At 39.2% G+C, this 12,277-nt stretch overlaps 2 protein-coding genes and 1 long non-coding RNA gene across 3 annotated transcripts in view; all 3 read right to left on the bottom strand.

Moving 5' to 3' along the window:
- Window positions 1-4,474, bottom strand: part of LOC111343670 (uncharacterized) — a 22,509-nt gene extending 18,035 nt beyond the window's left edge. The window contains exons 1-4 of the mRNA XM_088751276.1: window positions 4,409-4,474; window positions 3,563-3,634; window positions 2,436-2,507; window positions 1,613-1,684 (exon numbers count right to left, since the gene is read on the bottom strand). Of these exons, the coding sequence (XP_088607402.1) occupies window positions 1,613-1,684; window positions 2,436-2,507; window positions 3,563-3,633 (215 nt within the window). The 5' untranslated portion in view covers window position 3,634; window positions 4,409-4,474. The remainder of the gene's footprint in view (window positions 1-1,612; window positions 1,685-2,435; window positions 2,508-3,562; window positions 3,635-4,408) is intronic.
- Window positions 4,475-5,316: 842 nt separating this feature from the next.
- Window positions 5,317-7,549, bottom strand: LOC148740590 (uncharacterized). The gene is made up of 3 exons (XR_015996494.1): window positions 7,415-7,549; window positions 5,826-5,897; window positions 5,317-5,389 (listed from the first exon to the last, which is right to left on the bottom strand). It is a non-coding gene; the product is annotated as an uncharacterized LOC148740590 (long non-coding RNA).
- Window positions 7,550-8,533: 984 nt separating this feature from the next.
- On the bottom strand, window positions 8,534-8,965 carry LOC148740589 (uncharacterized). Its single transcript, XM_088749696.1, has one exon. The coding sequence runs from the start codon at window positions 8,963-8,965 to the stop codon at window positions 8,534-8,536; it is 432 nt and encodes a 143-aa protein (XP_088605822.1).
- Window positions 8,966-12,277: the final 3,312 nt, after the last annotated feature.

Here is a 12,277-nt window from a genome sequence, read left to right as displayed (position 1 = left end):
CAGGAAAGATGGCGCAATTCAAGATGGCAAATGTTTTAAATTTGGAAGAGCTTTTTGAAAGTGAAAATGGACTCGCACATTTGGTGTACTCGATATATTTGCTAAACAGCTATGTGAAAAGAAGACGTACGATTCTTGGGTTTACATGCCCTATTTAAGTCATGATGGCGTGCCTCGACCAGCAATCTGTATGCGGTCGGAAGCTCATTTCAGAGTTCACTGAATCCACGATCGTCCAGCAATTTGTATGCGTGTATACTTTCGCGCTAAAGAGAGGCTATTGTTAATACATATGTCCTTGGACAGTATCTGTTCCTCAAAGCTCGCAGCTTTCAGTGTTCACATCTTGAAACAAATAATGTCCGCGGACAAATATCCGTGTACATTTTGCGCCAAAAGGAGGCTATTGTTTATGTATTATGGTTACGATCAAGTTCAGAGTGGGTTTTAGGTCTCTGACGAAAAGCATTTCGTTCACCAAACAATCGAACTTGTTACTACACTTTTTCAGAATGCTAAAACGTTTCAGTAGGTCTTTCAGGACTTCGCTTTGCCTCCGCAATCCGAGCTGCATGATTGAAACCAAGGTATATGTGAAACCAACAAAGACGGGTCTACTATTACACTACCAAAGCCATGTAGACCATCGCTACAAACGGAGCTTGCTGAAAACTATGCTGGATCGCGCACACCGATTATCTTTCTCCTGAGCCCATTTCTCTGATGAGTGTGATCGCCTAAAGAAAGTTTTCGCACGGCTTAAATACCCGGAAGGCCTGGTAAATTCTACCGTTAACACCTTCTTACAATCAAGAATTGTTGGTAAGCAGTCCACACAGACGCCTAAAGAACCAATATCCATTGTTCGTGTGGTCATACCTTTCAAAGATCAGGAATCAGCAAATTATGTTAAGAAAGAGCTCAAGAATCTTAGCATGAAGGTGCAGACAACTGTCCAGCCAGTATTTGTTAGCCGCAAAGTTGGCCAAGATCTTAAAGTACGAGAAATCAAGCCACAGATCGTCAACCAACAACGCGTCGTCTATCAATTTCAATTTGACCTGTGTTATGCGGGTTATGTGGGCTATACACGCGGACACTTACACACACACGTGGATGGACATTAACGAAAGGCATCTTCAATATATAAACACTACCACGAACGGCACAGCGAAGTCCCAAAAGACCTACTGAAACGTTTTAACATTCTAAAAAAGTGTAGTAACAAGTTCGATTGTTTGGTGAACGAAATGCTTTTCATCAGAGACCTAAAACCCACTCTGATCGTGCAAAGCGATTCAATTCGCGCAAAAGTATTTGTTTAATTAGCTCCTAACATATTTATGCTAATTTAGCTTTGTCATTTTTATTTCTCCTTGACAATGGCGTCATGATGACACCGAAACGTCAGTTTTTATCGTTGGTTTTTGCCAGTCTTTGCATTTCCAAATCTTTATTGATAACGATCAAGTTATATTATAATATGAATAATCGTCTTGAAATTGCCATGGCTGAAAATAGCTCGCACTTTTTTTTTTTTTTTCAAGGAGAAGAAACTTGAAAAAGAGTTAGACATTTTGTGCAAACACATTATATTTTTTATCATACTCACAGCTCATCCAAATTAGTCAAGTCTTCAAAAACGTAATTATGTAGCCTTTCAATTCTGTTGTCTTGCAGCCATCTGATTAAAAGTTAGAATAAAATGACAATACTGGGTAAATTTCCATCACATTATCTAGCTATCAAAGGTGAGTCTTTCAAACTAATTAACAATTATTCCACGAGCGCGCGTTGGATATGAGATGATAGATAGCCAACGAGGCGCGTAGCGCCGAGGTGGCTATAATCATCTCATATCCAACAAGTGCGAGTGGAATAATTGTTTTATTAAAAACGTTAAATTAAATTATTAAATTTTATTAAATTTTTAGCTCTCTTTTAATTTTAAGCTGACACGTACGCTTACCATATTTGTAGATTATGGTATATTGGCTGATATACCATAATGGCTAAGCCAATAAAAAGTCTTGCATTGCATTATCCAATGATCTAGTTTTTAACAATTTAAGATACACAATACCGGTCAACATCCTGACTTTTTGTTGAATTTGATTTCTGATAGTTTTCGATACGTCTGAGGCTGGTCGCTTGAATACTCGTTTTCCTATTTTGAATCGTAGTGTGCCACACTGCTGTTATTTGCTGTTTAGGAACTGGAGCATCCATTATGCGCATTATTTTGCTCATTCATCAAATTAGTACATCTCATGGTATATGATCTCTTACTTCAGTATTTATACATGTTTCCATTTTTTTTTTCAGAGTGACATATTAGTTTTATCTTATGACAATTTGCAGAGTTCCGATTTCTCATATAAATAATTTTGATTTTTCCCATGTTATATGTTTAAAGGTTTCTTTTCAAAACTCACAGCTTTTTCAATGCTCTTAAACCAGCAAACAAGCCCTCTTGCATCTCTGTCAGGTTGTTGTCGTTAAGTTGTCTGTATGAACAGAAGAGTTAAAAGAGTTTTACAATAACTTAGTTTGAATTTCCCGGAAAATACATCATTTGGACAGATAGGCTTTCTGAAGCTCAAAAATGTATGAACTACCAATTATTGATTTCGAAAGAAGTTCATTCGGCATTAGTACGACCCTTGTTTAAGTTTTAACTTAAAACAGTCATACGAGGCTTGGCTTCAAAGGGACCTAATCTTTTAGACCACCTCCTGCTTTTTGTTAGATAAGTCATTGTGTCCTTGGTCATTGATTGTGGGCGTTTGTTATCAGTTTATGTGCTATTATGTGGACTGTAATGGAGTATGCAGTATCTGAATAAAAATGTGTTTTGTGGCACTTGTGAGTCCCCTCCTGAAAGGGTAAGCTTGAGGGTTCTTTTAAATAATTTTATAAAATACCGGTTAGTTTAAGTCCTCTTTAATATCAGTTTTTCAGGTGGACCTGTTTTGTCCGTGATCCATCTCACGGCAGTTGTCCATGCCACCATCGTAAATTTTATTTCTTTGCTTCCTTAGATATCTGTATAGCTTTAAATTTTTAAAACCTCAATTCCCTTGGGTGGGTGCCTCGTATGGTGTCCTGTTCGCGCCTTACCCTTTTGAATTTTTTTCTTAAAGTTATTCTATTTATTTCTTCTTATCCTGTATAAAGTATTTCTTCATTTATTTCCTGGTAAAGATTTGAAGGAAAAGACAATCCCTTTGCGCTTCCCTCTATCTTTCCTTTTCATGCCAGCTACTCTTGTACAAATAAAACAAATGAAAAGTTATCAAGGGAATAGGGATTGGAGTTTACAAAACGAAGACCGCCGACGTATATCGAAATGTGATCATTTATGAGAATGAGAGGATGCTGTAATGAGGATAGGTTACTCTCTTATGTTCAACTTTGTCCATCTACAAACCGTCCCAACTGAATGCACCCACTAATTAAGCTTGAGGACCTCCTTGATCATATCTTAATAAATAATGAGATTTTAATCCAAGTGTTTAAACACTTAGCACTATTAATAGAGGCATGAGTATCAGTTACTTACAGTTCGATCAACTCGGAGTTGTTATTAAAGACTCCAGGTTGTAGCTCCTTTATTTGGTTGTTACCTAACATCCTACGAGAAGATATTTTCTTGATTTCAGTTGAAAGTTTTAACTCTTATGTATTGTCGCTGTGCAAACCTTTTTTCTCTGTCGGATTTACAGTTCAAGTATCCGAATCATGTTGAAGTAAAACAGCCGCTTTTACAATAATATTGATATGACTGATATATAATCATTCCAAGGTGCTAATTTATAAGCAAACCTAACTCTATTACTTGCCTTAGTGTCGATGACCCTTATTAAACTTGAAGAGATAGTCGCTCGTATTCAACGAATAAAGGGACTTTGAGCACACCTCGAACACGTGCCAGGATAAAAGTAACCTTTAGAATATTCTATACAACTACGATTAAAAGAGGGGGAGGTACCCTCTTCGGTTCTTTACCGCCATTATGCAAATTTGATTCACGCCAACAGTCAGTTTTCCCAGCTTAAAATTCATTTTCAACTCGAGGTTGCTGCGAGTCTCCTCGGATCGCGTGATGATATAAACTCTTGTCAATATCTATATTTATCCTTGTCTTGCACGTTTTCTCATTAAACTAAGCCACTGCCAGAGCACCATGCGTATACTGAAGAGATGCAAAATGTTGTCACAAAAGTGAAGTTTTGCACTTAAAGAGGCTCTAGCTTGACCAATAAATCAATTACGACAATTGATTTAAACACCATCCACGACCCTGTTTTCCTCGCCATGAATTAAGCTTGATGAAAATTTGGCTAACATTTAGTAAATGAAGAGAATGAAAACATGAGCTTTGTGCTCTTAAACTTTTATTACTTACAGATGAGTCAAATTTACGTTGTGATTGAAGACTCCAGGTGTTAGTTCTTCAATCTGATTATCGTATATGAGCCTGTAAAAAGTATTTTACCCTAGATTTAAGATCTATTTTTGAATAATTAAACCAGTTTTCTAGAGTCGGTAAGTTTTCAAAATAGCATATGCTATAGGTTAAATATCGAACGGAGTCTCAGTCAATACTTATTTGTAAGGGGAATTTTCCTAGCAATGTTATTTTTCTCATCACCTTTACTGTTTTAATTCTTGTCACTCGTTTGTGTTCATTCAGTCGTCTGTTATAGTCACTATCAGTATTGCTGACCTGAGGCACGTGATGTGATAAACCAGATTTGCCCGTTACTACTTTTGTACTTGCCTTCAAGATTTGTTATTTTTTTAAATCCTTTTATATAAAAATGTTACACGTAGGTGTCAATGGGTTAACTTCCAAATAATGTGTGATTAATTGTAATTGAATGATTAAACCAGTTTTCTAGAGTCAGTAGGTTTTGAAAATAGCATGTGCTGTAGGTTAAACATCAAGCAGAGTCTTAGTCAATACCTCCTTGCAAGGGGAATTTGTTTAGCAATGTTATTTTTCTTCATCATCCTTACTGTTTTGATTCTTGCACTTGTTTGTGTTCATTCAGTCGTCCGTTGTAGTTACTATCAGTATTCCTGACTTAAGACATGTGATGTGTTAAACCAGTTTTGCCCTTTGCTACTTTTGTACTTGCTTTCAAGATTTGTTATTTTATGTCATAAAGTTTGTAGCATGGTCATAAGTTTCTGTGCCACGCAGATATCAAAGGGTTCTGAAAGGCGAAAAAGAGGTGAGGGAGGGGAAGGACTGGGACTTAGTATCGTGACCCTTGCAATAGCTTATATAAATCGACGAGCTTCTACTTACAGCCATTTCAGCTCGACTATTTGGGAAAATACATCGCTTGGAAATTTCTTAATCATGTTGCCGTTTAACCGCCTGTAGGTTTTGAAAACTTTGTATTACAAAAACGTGGAAATGTTTAACTCCAGTTCGCTTACTTTTTCATTGAACAATCTGATTATTCTGTAAGAAACTGAGCAGGAAAAGGATTTTACACTGGATTTAAGGTTAGTTCTAAGTAAGTAGAGCAGTTTTCCAGAGTCAATCAGTTGCTGCGTGGGATATTTTCTTTTGAGTGTTCTCTGGTTCGACTTTGTGAACAAACAAATTATATTTACCTTCTGTAACATTCACGAAACCCTCTGTTTTCTTGAATGACATGACTAATCTTAGGGGATATAAAGCTCGGAAATTGAGGAATATCACTTGAGTAAGGGAAAGAGGGAGGAGAGAGAGATAGGGTTGGGAAGTGCTGGAAGTAAATGTTGCAAATGTTTATATAGATCATTTCCATAGACGACTTTTCACTTACAGCCACTGCAGCTTGACTAATTGGGAAAATACATCGCCTTGTAAATTCTTGATCTCGTTGCCGTATAAAAACCTGTAGGGTTAAGAACTTAGTATTACTAATACGTGGAAATTTATAAATCCTGTTCGAGTTTCATTGAGATACTAGGGACCTTAAAATCGAGGTTTTTAGGTATTTCCTGCGAACTGCTAGCGTCAAGAAGTCACGTGACCAGTGCCTTACCGCCAGGTTTGCAGTCTCAGGTTCACGTTTGTACGGCTAGACCACGCTCTAGAGGTAAGTGATTAGCCGCAAAGTTTTTTGCACCCTAAAACATCACAATCCCACGTTTGAGAGAAACACTACTATTAGAACTCTTTCGCGTGTGAATCATATTTTTCATAGAAACGTAATTTTGAAGACGATTTCTCAGCTAAAATAGAAGTGAAAGAATGAATAAAAACAAATATGGCGACTGGCTACTTGTTATTAAAACTGTTTTGTCAGTCGGATTACTTTGAGGTTAAACAAAAGCCAATTTCTGATGATATATGAATGCATGGGTGTTCATTTTGTTTCCTATCTGGCTCCATTCATACGGCCAGGAAAAGCTGCTTCAAGAAATAAGAAATCGAGATCTTCATCACTCGACGACGAGCCTTCAGAACTACTCTATGTCCAGCAGATCTTTATTGTCTCGCTTAATTTAAAGAGGATCAACGTGTTCTGCTTTCATTAATTAATCAATAAAATCCGACGAACAAATTAATCCACAACCCACCTTCGGGCAACAGCCATCTTGTTTTTGTACTAATTTCCCATAATTCATCAGTGCTACCTCCCGCAAATCTTAAATCCCGAATATCGGCAGACAGCTAACGTGAAACCGCCAACGGCAAACCGCGGTTTGCCGTTTGCGTTAATATGGCCATCTCTCGATATTAAGGTCTCCACTGACGTAAAAAGAGACATGAAGTGCGAGGTATGCATTAAGCTGAGGGAATGCTTGAGGGTTCTTAAAATCATTTTATAAAATAAGTTTAAGTTCTTTTTAATATCAATTCTCGTTGTGGACTTGGTTTGTTCGTGGTCCATCTCATGGGATTGTGTATGTCACCATCTTAAATTCTATTTCCTTGCTTCTTTTTATTCGTATTTTTAAAACCTCAACCTCTTTGGGTGGGCGCCTCACATGGTGTCCCGTTCGCGTCTTTCCCCTGTGGATTTTTTCCCATACAGTTATTCTACTTATTTCTTCTCATCCTGCAAATGGTATGTCTTTGCTTCCCTCCACCTCTCCTTTCATACCAGCCACGCTTATACGACTAAAGGAAATTTATCAAGGGAATAGAGAGCGGGGTTAATAAAAGGAAGACCCCCTACAAATTTGAAAAGATGATTATTTATTTGATTGAGAAGGTGCTTTAGTGATCTAAGGTATGTTAAACTCTTCTGTCCAATACTGTCCATCTACGAACCATCCCACTTCTTTCACTTTCTTTATGGCCGACTACACCCACTAAGCTTGAGGACCTTCTTAATTATATTTAGTAAATAATAAAATAAAACGCTTAGCACTATTAACAGATTAATGAATATTAGTTACTTACAGTACTACCAACTTGGAGGTGTTATAGAATACTCCAGGTGGTAACTCCTTTATCTGGTTGTTACCCAAATTCCTACGGGAAGATATTACCTTAATTTCAGTTAAAAGTGTTAACTCTTGTGTACCTTTCCCGTAGCTAACCTTTTTTCCTGTCGAATTTTAAGTGCATTCGTGTTATGTCCAGGTGAAAAAAACAATTTTGCTGTATTTCTGATATGATCGATATATGATCATTTCACAATGCTACTATACAAATTAAGCGAACCTGACCTTATGTTACTTGCCTTGTGGTCGACGACACCCATTTAATATAAAGATATATGTTTCCTTACTCGGTACTGGTCAGCTCAGAATATCTCCACACACCGTATAATATACACCGAATGCAAATATGGCGTCCAATTTGAATTGCCATTGTTCTGGACTGACTAGCCTCTCACACATGTAATAATCCTTTTGTGTTTCCACGTGAAGACGAGGCTAGTCAGTCCAGAACAATGGCAACTCAAATTGGACGCCATATTTGCATTCGGTGTGTTTTTCAAGCTTTAATAATTATTCGATCTATAGGAAATACATTCGTAATTCGAAATCAGAAAAACGCAAACAAAGTCTTAATCTCAAGTAAAATTAAAAAGTTGTGATTGGAAACTTATTTCTGTGGCATGTCGTAAAAACAGGTTTCTCTCTTTAGATTAGCAGATTCGGCTAAGCGAACAGATTATAAAAAGCGACTTCTCTCTCTTACATCATCCGGGTCGTTAGGAACACGGCCGATAGGGCGTTGATTTATGAGGTGTCCGACTTCTAAAAGACATGTGTACAGCTCGAACGGAAGCAAAATATGTTCCCCAGTTGCCTTCTTTTAGGCTCGCTTACAACTTTCAACGAGAGCTTCAGCACATCCGTTCTGATGGGGAGCAGCTGGAGCAGTGAACAACCAGTTGATGCTTCTCGCACAGAAATCACAGAGTTTTTCAGGATCAAACCTTTGACCATTTCATGCAGTTCCCGCCCTGCGCCAACCATCTGTGACCCACTGTCGCTCAACAGCACTACCGAGTATCCATGGATGGAGAAAAATCTTCTTAGCACCAGGATAAATTCCATTGTCGAGAGGTCAACTCCTAATTCCCGCAGATGGACAGCTCCAGTAGAAGGGCGGCGTTTGCGGCGCTAAGCGGAGAGCCGGAAGGTCTGCCATTAACTGCGTCTCTGCCTTGTGTGCCATTTCTCGACAAGTAACACATTTAAATTTCACTCTCTTACTGAGCTTGTTCGCTTTCAGGATCCAGTATTTTCGTCTGACTTTTGAAGTCGTCGTTGCTACTCCGGGATGACTATGGCTGTGCATATGGCGTGTGATCAGCAGGGATATCTTGTGCTTATTGGGAAGCAGCACTGGGTGCTTTTCTTCATATGACACAAGGGCTTTGTCAATTCTTCCTTTGACCCTAATAATCCCCTTGTCGTCAATAAACGGGCTCAGGGTCTTAAATTCTTCATTCCAGTCATTCGACTCTTCAAATACTTTTGGGAATTTCTGATCCATGACATCTCAGCCTTCCTTAACTTTTCGGGTATGAGAGGTCCTTCTTGTCTACTGGCTGCGTTTCTCCTGAGGCGTATCTTCTCGGCTAATCGTCTTATTCACGCGGTAACTCGTATCAGCTTTTGCCAACTTCAGAAATCCTTCACATTGATAACATTTCCGACATTTGCAGGCGAGGCTGCTCTGACGGCATGGACGTGGCCATGCTGCATATCTCCTTCTCGTTGCGGTGTAGCTGTTTGGACTGGCCATTGTTCCTCAGGAAGTTTCAGAAATTCTAGGCCGTTCATCCATCTCCCCGTTAGCTGCTTCACATGCAATCCTCGCGACAAATCATCCCCTACCTTTTCTTCACCAGGAATGTGCTTATATTGACTTGGGTCCGAAATATTCTGGATCTATCTGACCCTTGCCGAGACAAATGGCTTGAAACTGCGGGAAGGACTTGAAGAATTTGACATCGCCAAATTGGATCGTACACTCTTTCACTCCTGCTTTTGCGAGATGGGAGGCGAGAACGGCTGCTTGTAATTCCAGACGTGGAATTGTCGGCTGCTTTAGGGATGCAACCCTAGACTAAGAGGCGACGAATTTTACTTCACAGGTGCCTTGAATGTTTCGTTTAGCAAATAGGCGTTGCCTTTGATGACAGATATAATTTAGTCACAAGCTAAGACTCGTGATTGAAATTCATTCTGTACCGTGATTTAAGCGTGTTCGCTTATCATGTTTTAAACCAGTTTTCAGAAGAATCAGTAAGAGAGAGAAGTCGCGTTTTATAATCTGTTCACTTACCCGAATCTGCTAACCTGAAGAGAGAAACCGTTTTTTACGACCTGCTACAGAAGTAAGTTTCCAATCACGTTTTTTGAATTTTACTTATGAGATTAAGGCTTTATTTGCGTTTTTCTGATTTCGAATTGCAAATGTGTTTCCTATAGATCGAATAACTATTGAAGCTTGGATAATATTATACCGTTTGTGGTGGTCTTCTGAGCTGACCAGTTCTGAGTAAGGAAACATTTCATTCGATTTCTGGGTTGTAACGAAGAATTGCGCAAGAGCACGTGCCGAGGAAGCCCTGAAAACTGCGAAAACTGATCAGACGACTGCCAAAGGAACGCTCACCCGATGTGGAAAGTCCTTAGCAAAGTCAACAGAAGCGCAAAGACCAGAGCAAGAGGTAAGAGATGGTCCAAGTAAACTACAGTTAGCCTTTGAAAATCTTGTGGCTAAACACGAAAACTATTCACGATTAATCCGCAGCGAGTTCGAAGTACGAGAGGGATGGATAGCAGATTGTCAAGAAAACTTATATCAAGGGAAATGGGCGCAAAGGTATATTTGGATTCTTTCTTAAGTTAGGAAAGGCCCCATTGAAAACTTATGATGCATATACAGCCTCTAAAGCACAAAATAATGGTGATGGTGGGCCAGGAAGTAATGGAATTCCAATTATTCAAATAGAAGACGACGCCCTAGTGTAAGTTCTGGCGATTATCATCCTATTGACACCCATCAAAATGCAAGTTCCGGAAATGATAATGTCGTCCTAAATCATGAAAACACGTCCTTTGTTTCGGGAAATGGAATAAATGAAAGCATCCAAACCAACCTCGATGCTACAACTGCCGCCTGTGGTTTTAAGATGAAAAAGTCTAAAATGCTAGATCTGTTTGTCTTCCAGCCTGTGAGCTGCGGCTATGTACGTGAAATCTTAGACAATCTAAATGCCCGGAAGGCTGTTGGCGTAGATAGAATTTCACCTCGTCTCTTAAGGCTCGCTGCTCCCATCCTAGCAGAGGAGATAACACAGCTGATTCACTATCTGATTATGAACCAATCATGGCCAACCGAATGGAAGAGTGGGAGGGAGCTTGACACCGGTATTTAAAAAGGATGAGGATACACGCAAAGAAAATTGTCGTCCTGTTTCCATTCTTACCGCCATTTCCAAAGTGTACGAGAAGGTTATGTTTAACCAGCTGTACGGTGCTTTCCATGAACGTCTTTCTCCGAATCTATCTGGGTTCTTGAAGAAACATTCTTGTTACACCGCACTCTTGAAGATGACTGAAGACTGGAGGCGAAGCGTTGCCAACACGGAGGCTGTCATAGCCGTGGCGGTGGACCTGTCCAAAGCATTTGATTCTATTAACCATAATCTCCTATTGGCTAAATTAAAATGGTATGGCTTCTCTCCGTCTGCATTAAACTTGACTTCTTCCTATTTGTTGGGTCAAAGCCAGCGAGTTAAGTTGTCCGGTGTTTGTTCTAGCTACTTAGAAGTAATGGTGGGCGTCCCTCAAGGGTCCTTCCTCGGACCGCTGCTGATTGATATTTATATAAATGACTTGAATTACGCCATTACCAGATGTATCTCTGAGGTTATACGCCGACGACACAACTATGTATGCCTCTGACGTCTTGCCCATGATTCTCGAATTTGTAGTGAATAATGGTCTTGAGCGGTTATCATCGTGGTTTCAACAGAATCATCTGGTGATCAACAACACAAAGACGCAAGCAGTACCTATTGGTCCCTGTAAGTACAATTACGACCTGGCCATACATAGCTCTGTCATAGAGACACTGCCATCTATCAAAATACTTGGCGTTGAACTTGATAGCAGGCTATCCTTCAAGGATCACATTACTAAACAGCTTCAAAAGGTATACGTTAAAAGTGGCGCACTCAGGAGAATAAGGCGTTTTGTCCTGGGCAATGTAATGTTAAAGCTCTATAAAACTTTCATTCTCCCTCATTTTGAATACTGGTGCCCCCTCTTTCTTGGATTGGGGAGAGTGCAAGCGAATCGGCTAGAAGATGCCAGCTATTATATTCTTAGATCACTGCTAAGTTATTTTAAGTCTACCCTTTATGATGAATTGCTGCGAATCTTGAATATTGAAACGTTCGGACCAGAGAAGGAAACAACAATCCCTTATGTTATACAAATGTTTGCATAACGACGGTCCCAAGTATATCAGAGATATTTTCAGTTTTGGGAAAACTATGTACAATCTAAGAGGAACCGGCATTAATTTGTGCCCGCCTAAATTTAATTGAAATTTTATGAAAAAATCTTTCACTTATGTGCACAGCTGTGGAATGGATTACCTTCAAGTTTGAAACTGGCCAATAATATCAACCTTTTTAAGAAGCTATCCTTGGGTTTCAGGTGACGTCACAAGCTTTGCAGAAGTTAGTGTCCGCCATGTTGGTGTCCCTCGGGTGTCATATTTACAAATAATTAGTCGATTTCTATAGTGAAGCCCTCTCTATTATCGCCGTATTATTTCGCCAACTAC

The sequence above is a fragment of the Stylophora pistillata genome, chromosome 2 (assembly GCF_964205215.1).
Source record: "Stylophora pistillata chromosome 2, jaStyPist1.2, whole genome shotgun sequence".
In the NCBI taxonomy this organism is placed as follows: Eukaryota; Metazoa; Cnidaria; class Anthozoa; order Scleractinia; family Pocilloporidae; genus Stylophora; species Stylophora pistillata.
This window is presented reverse-complemented; position numbering and strand designations above follow the sequence as displayed.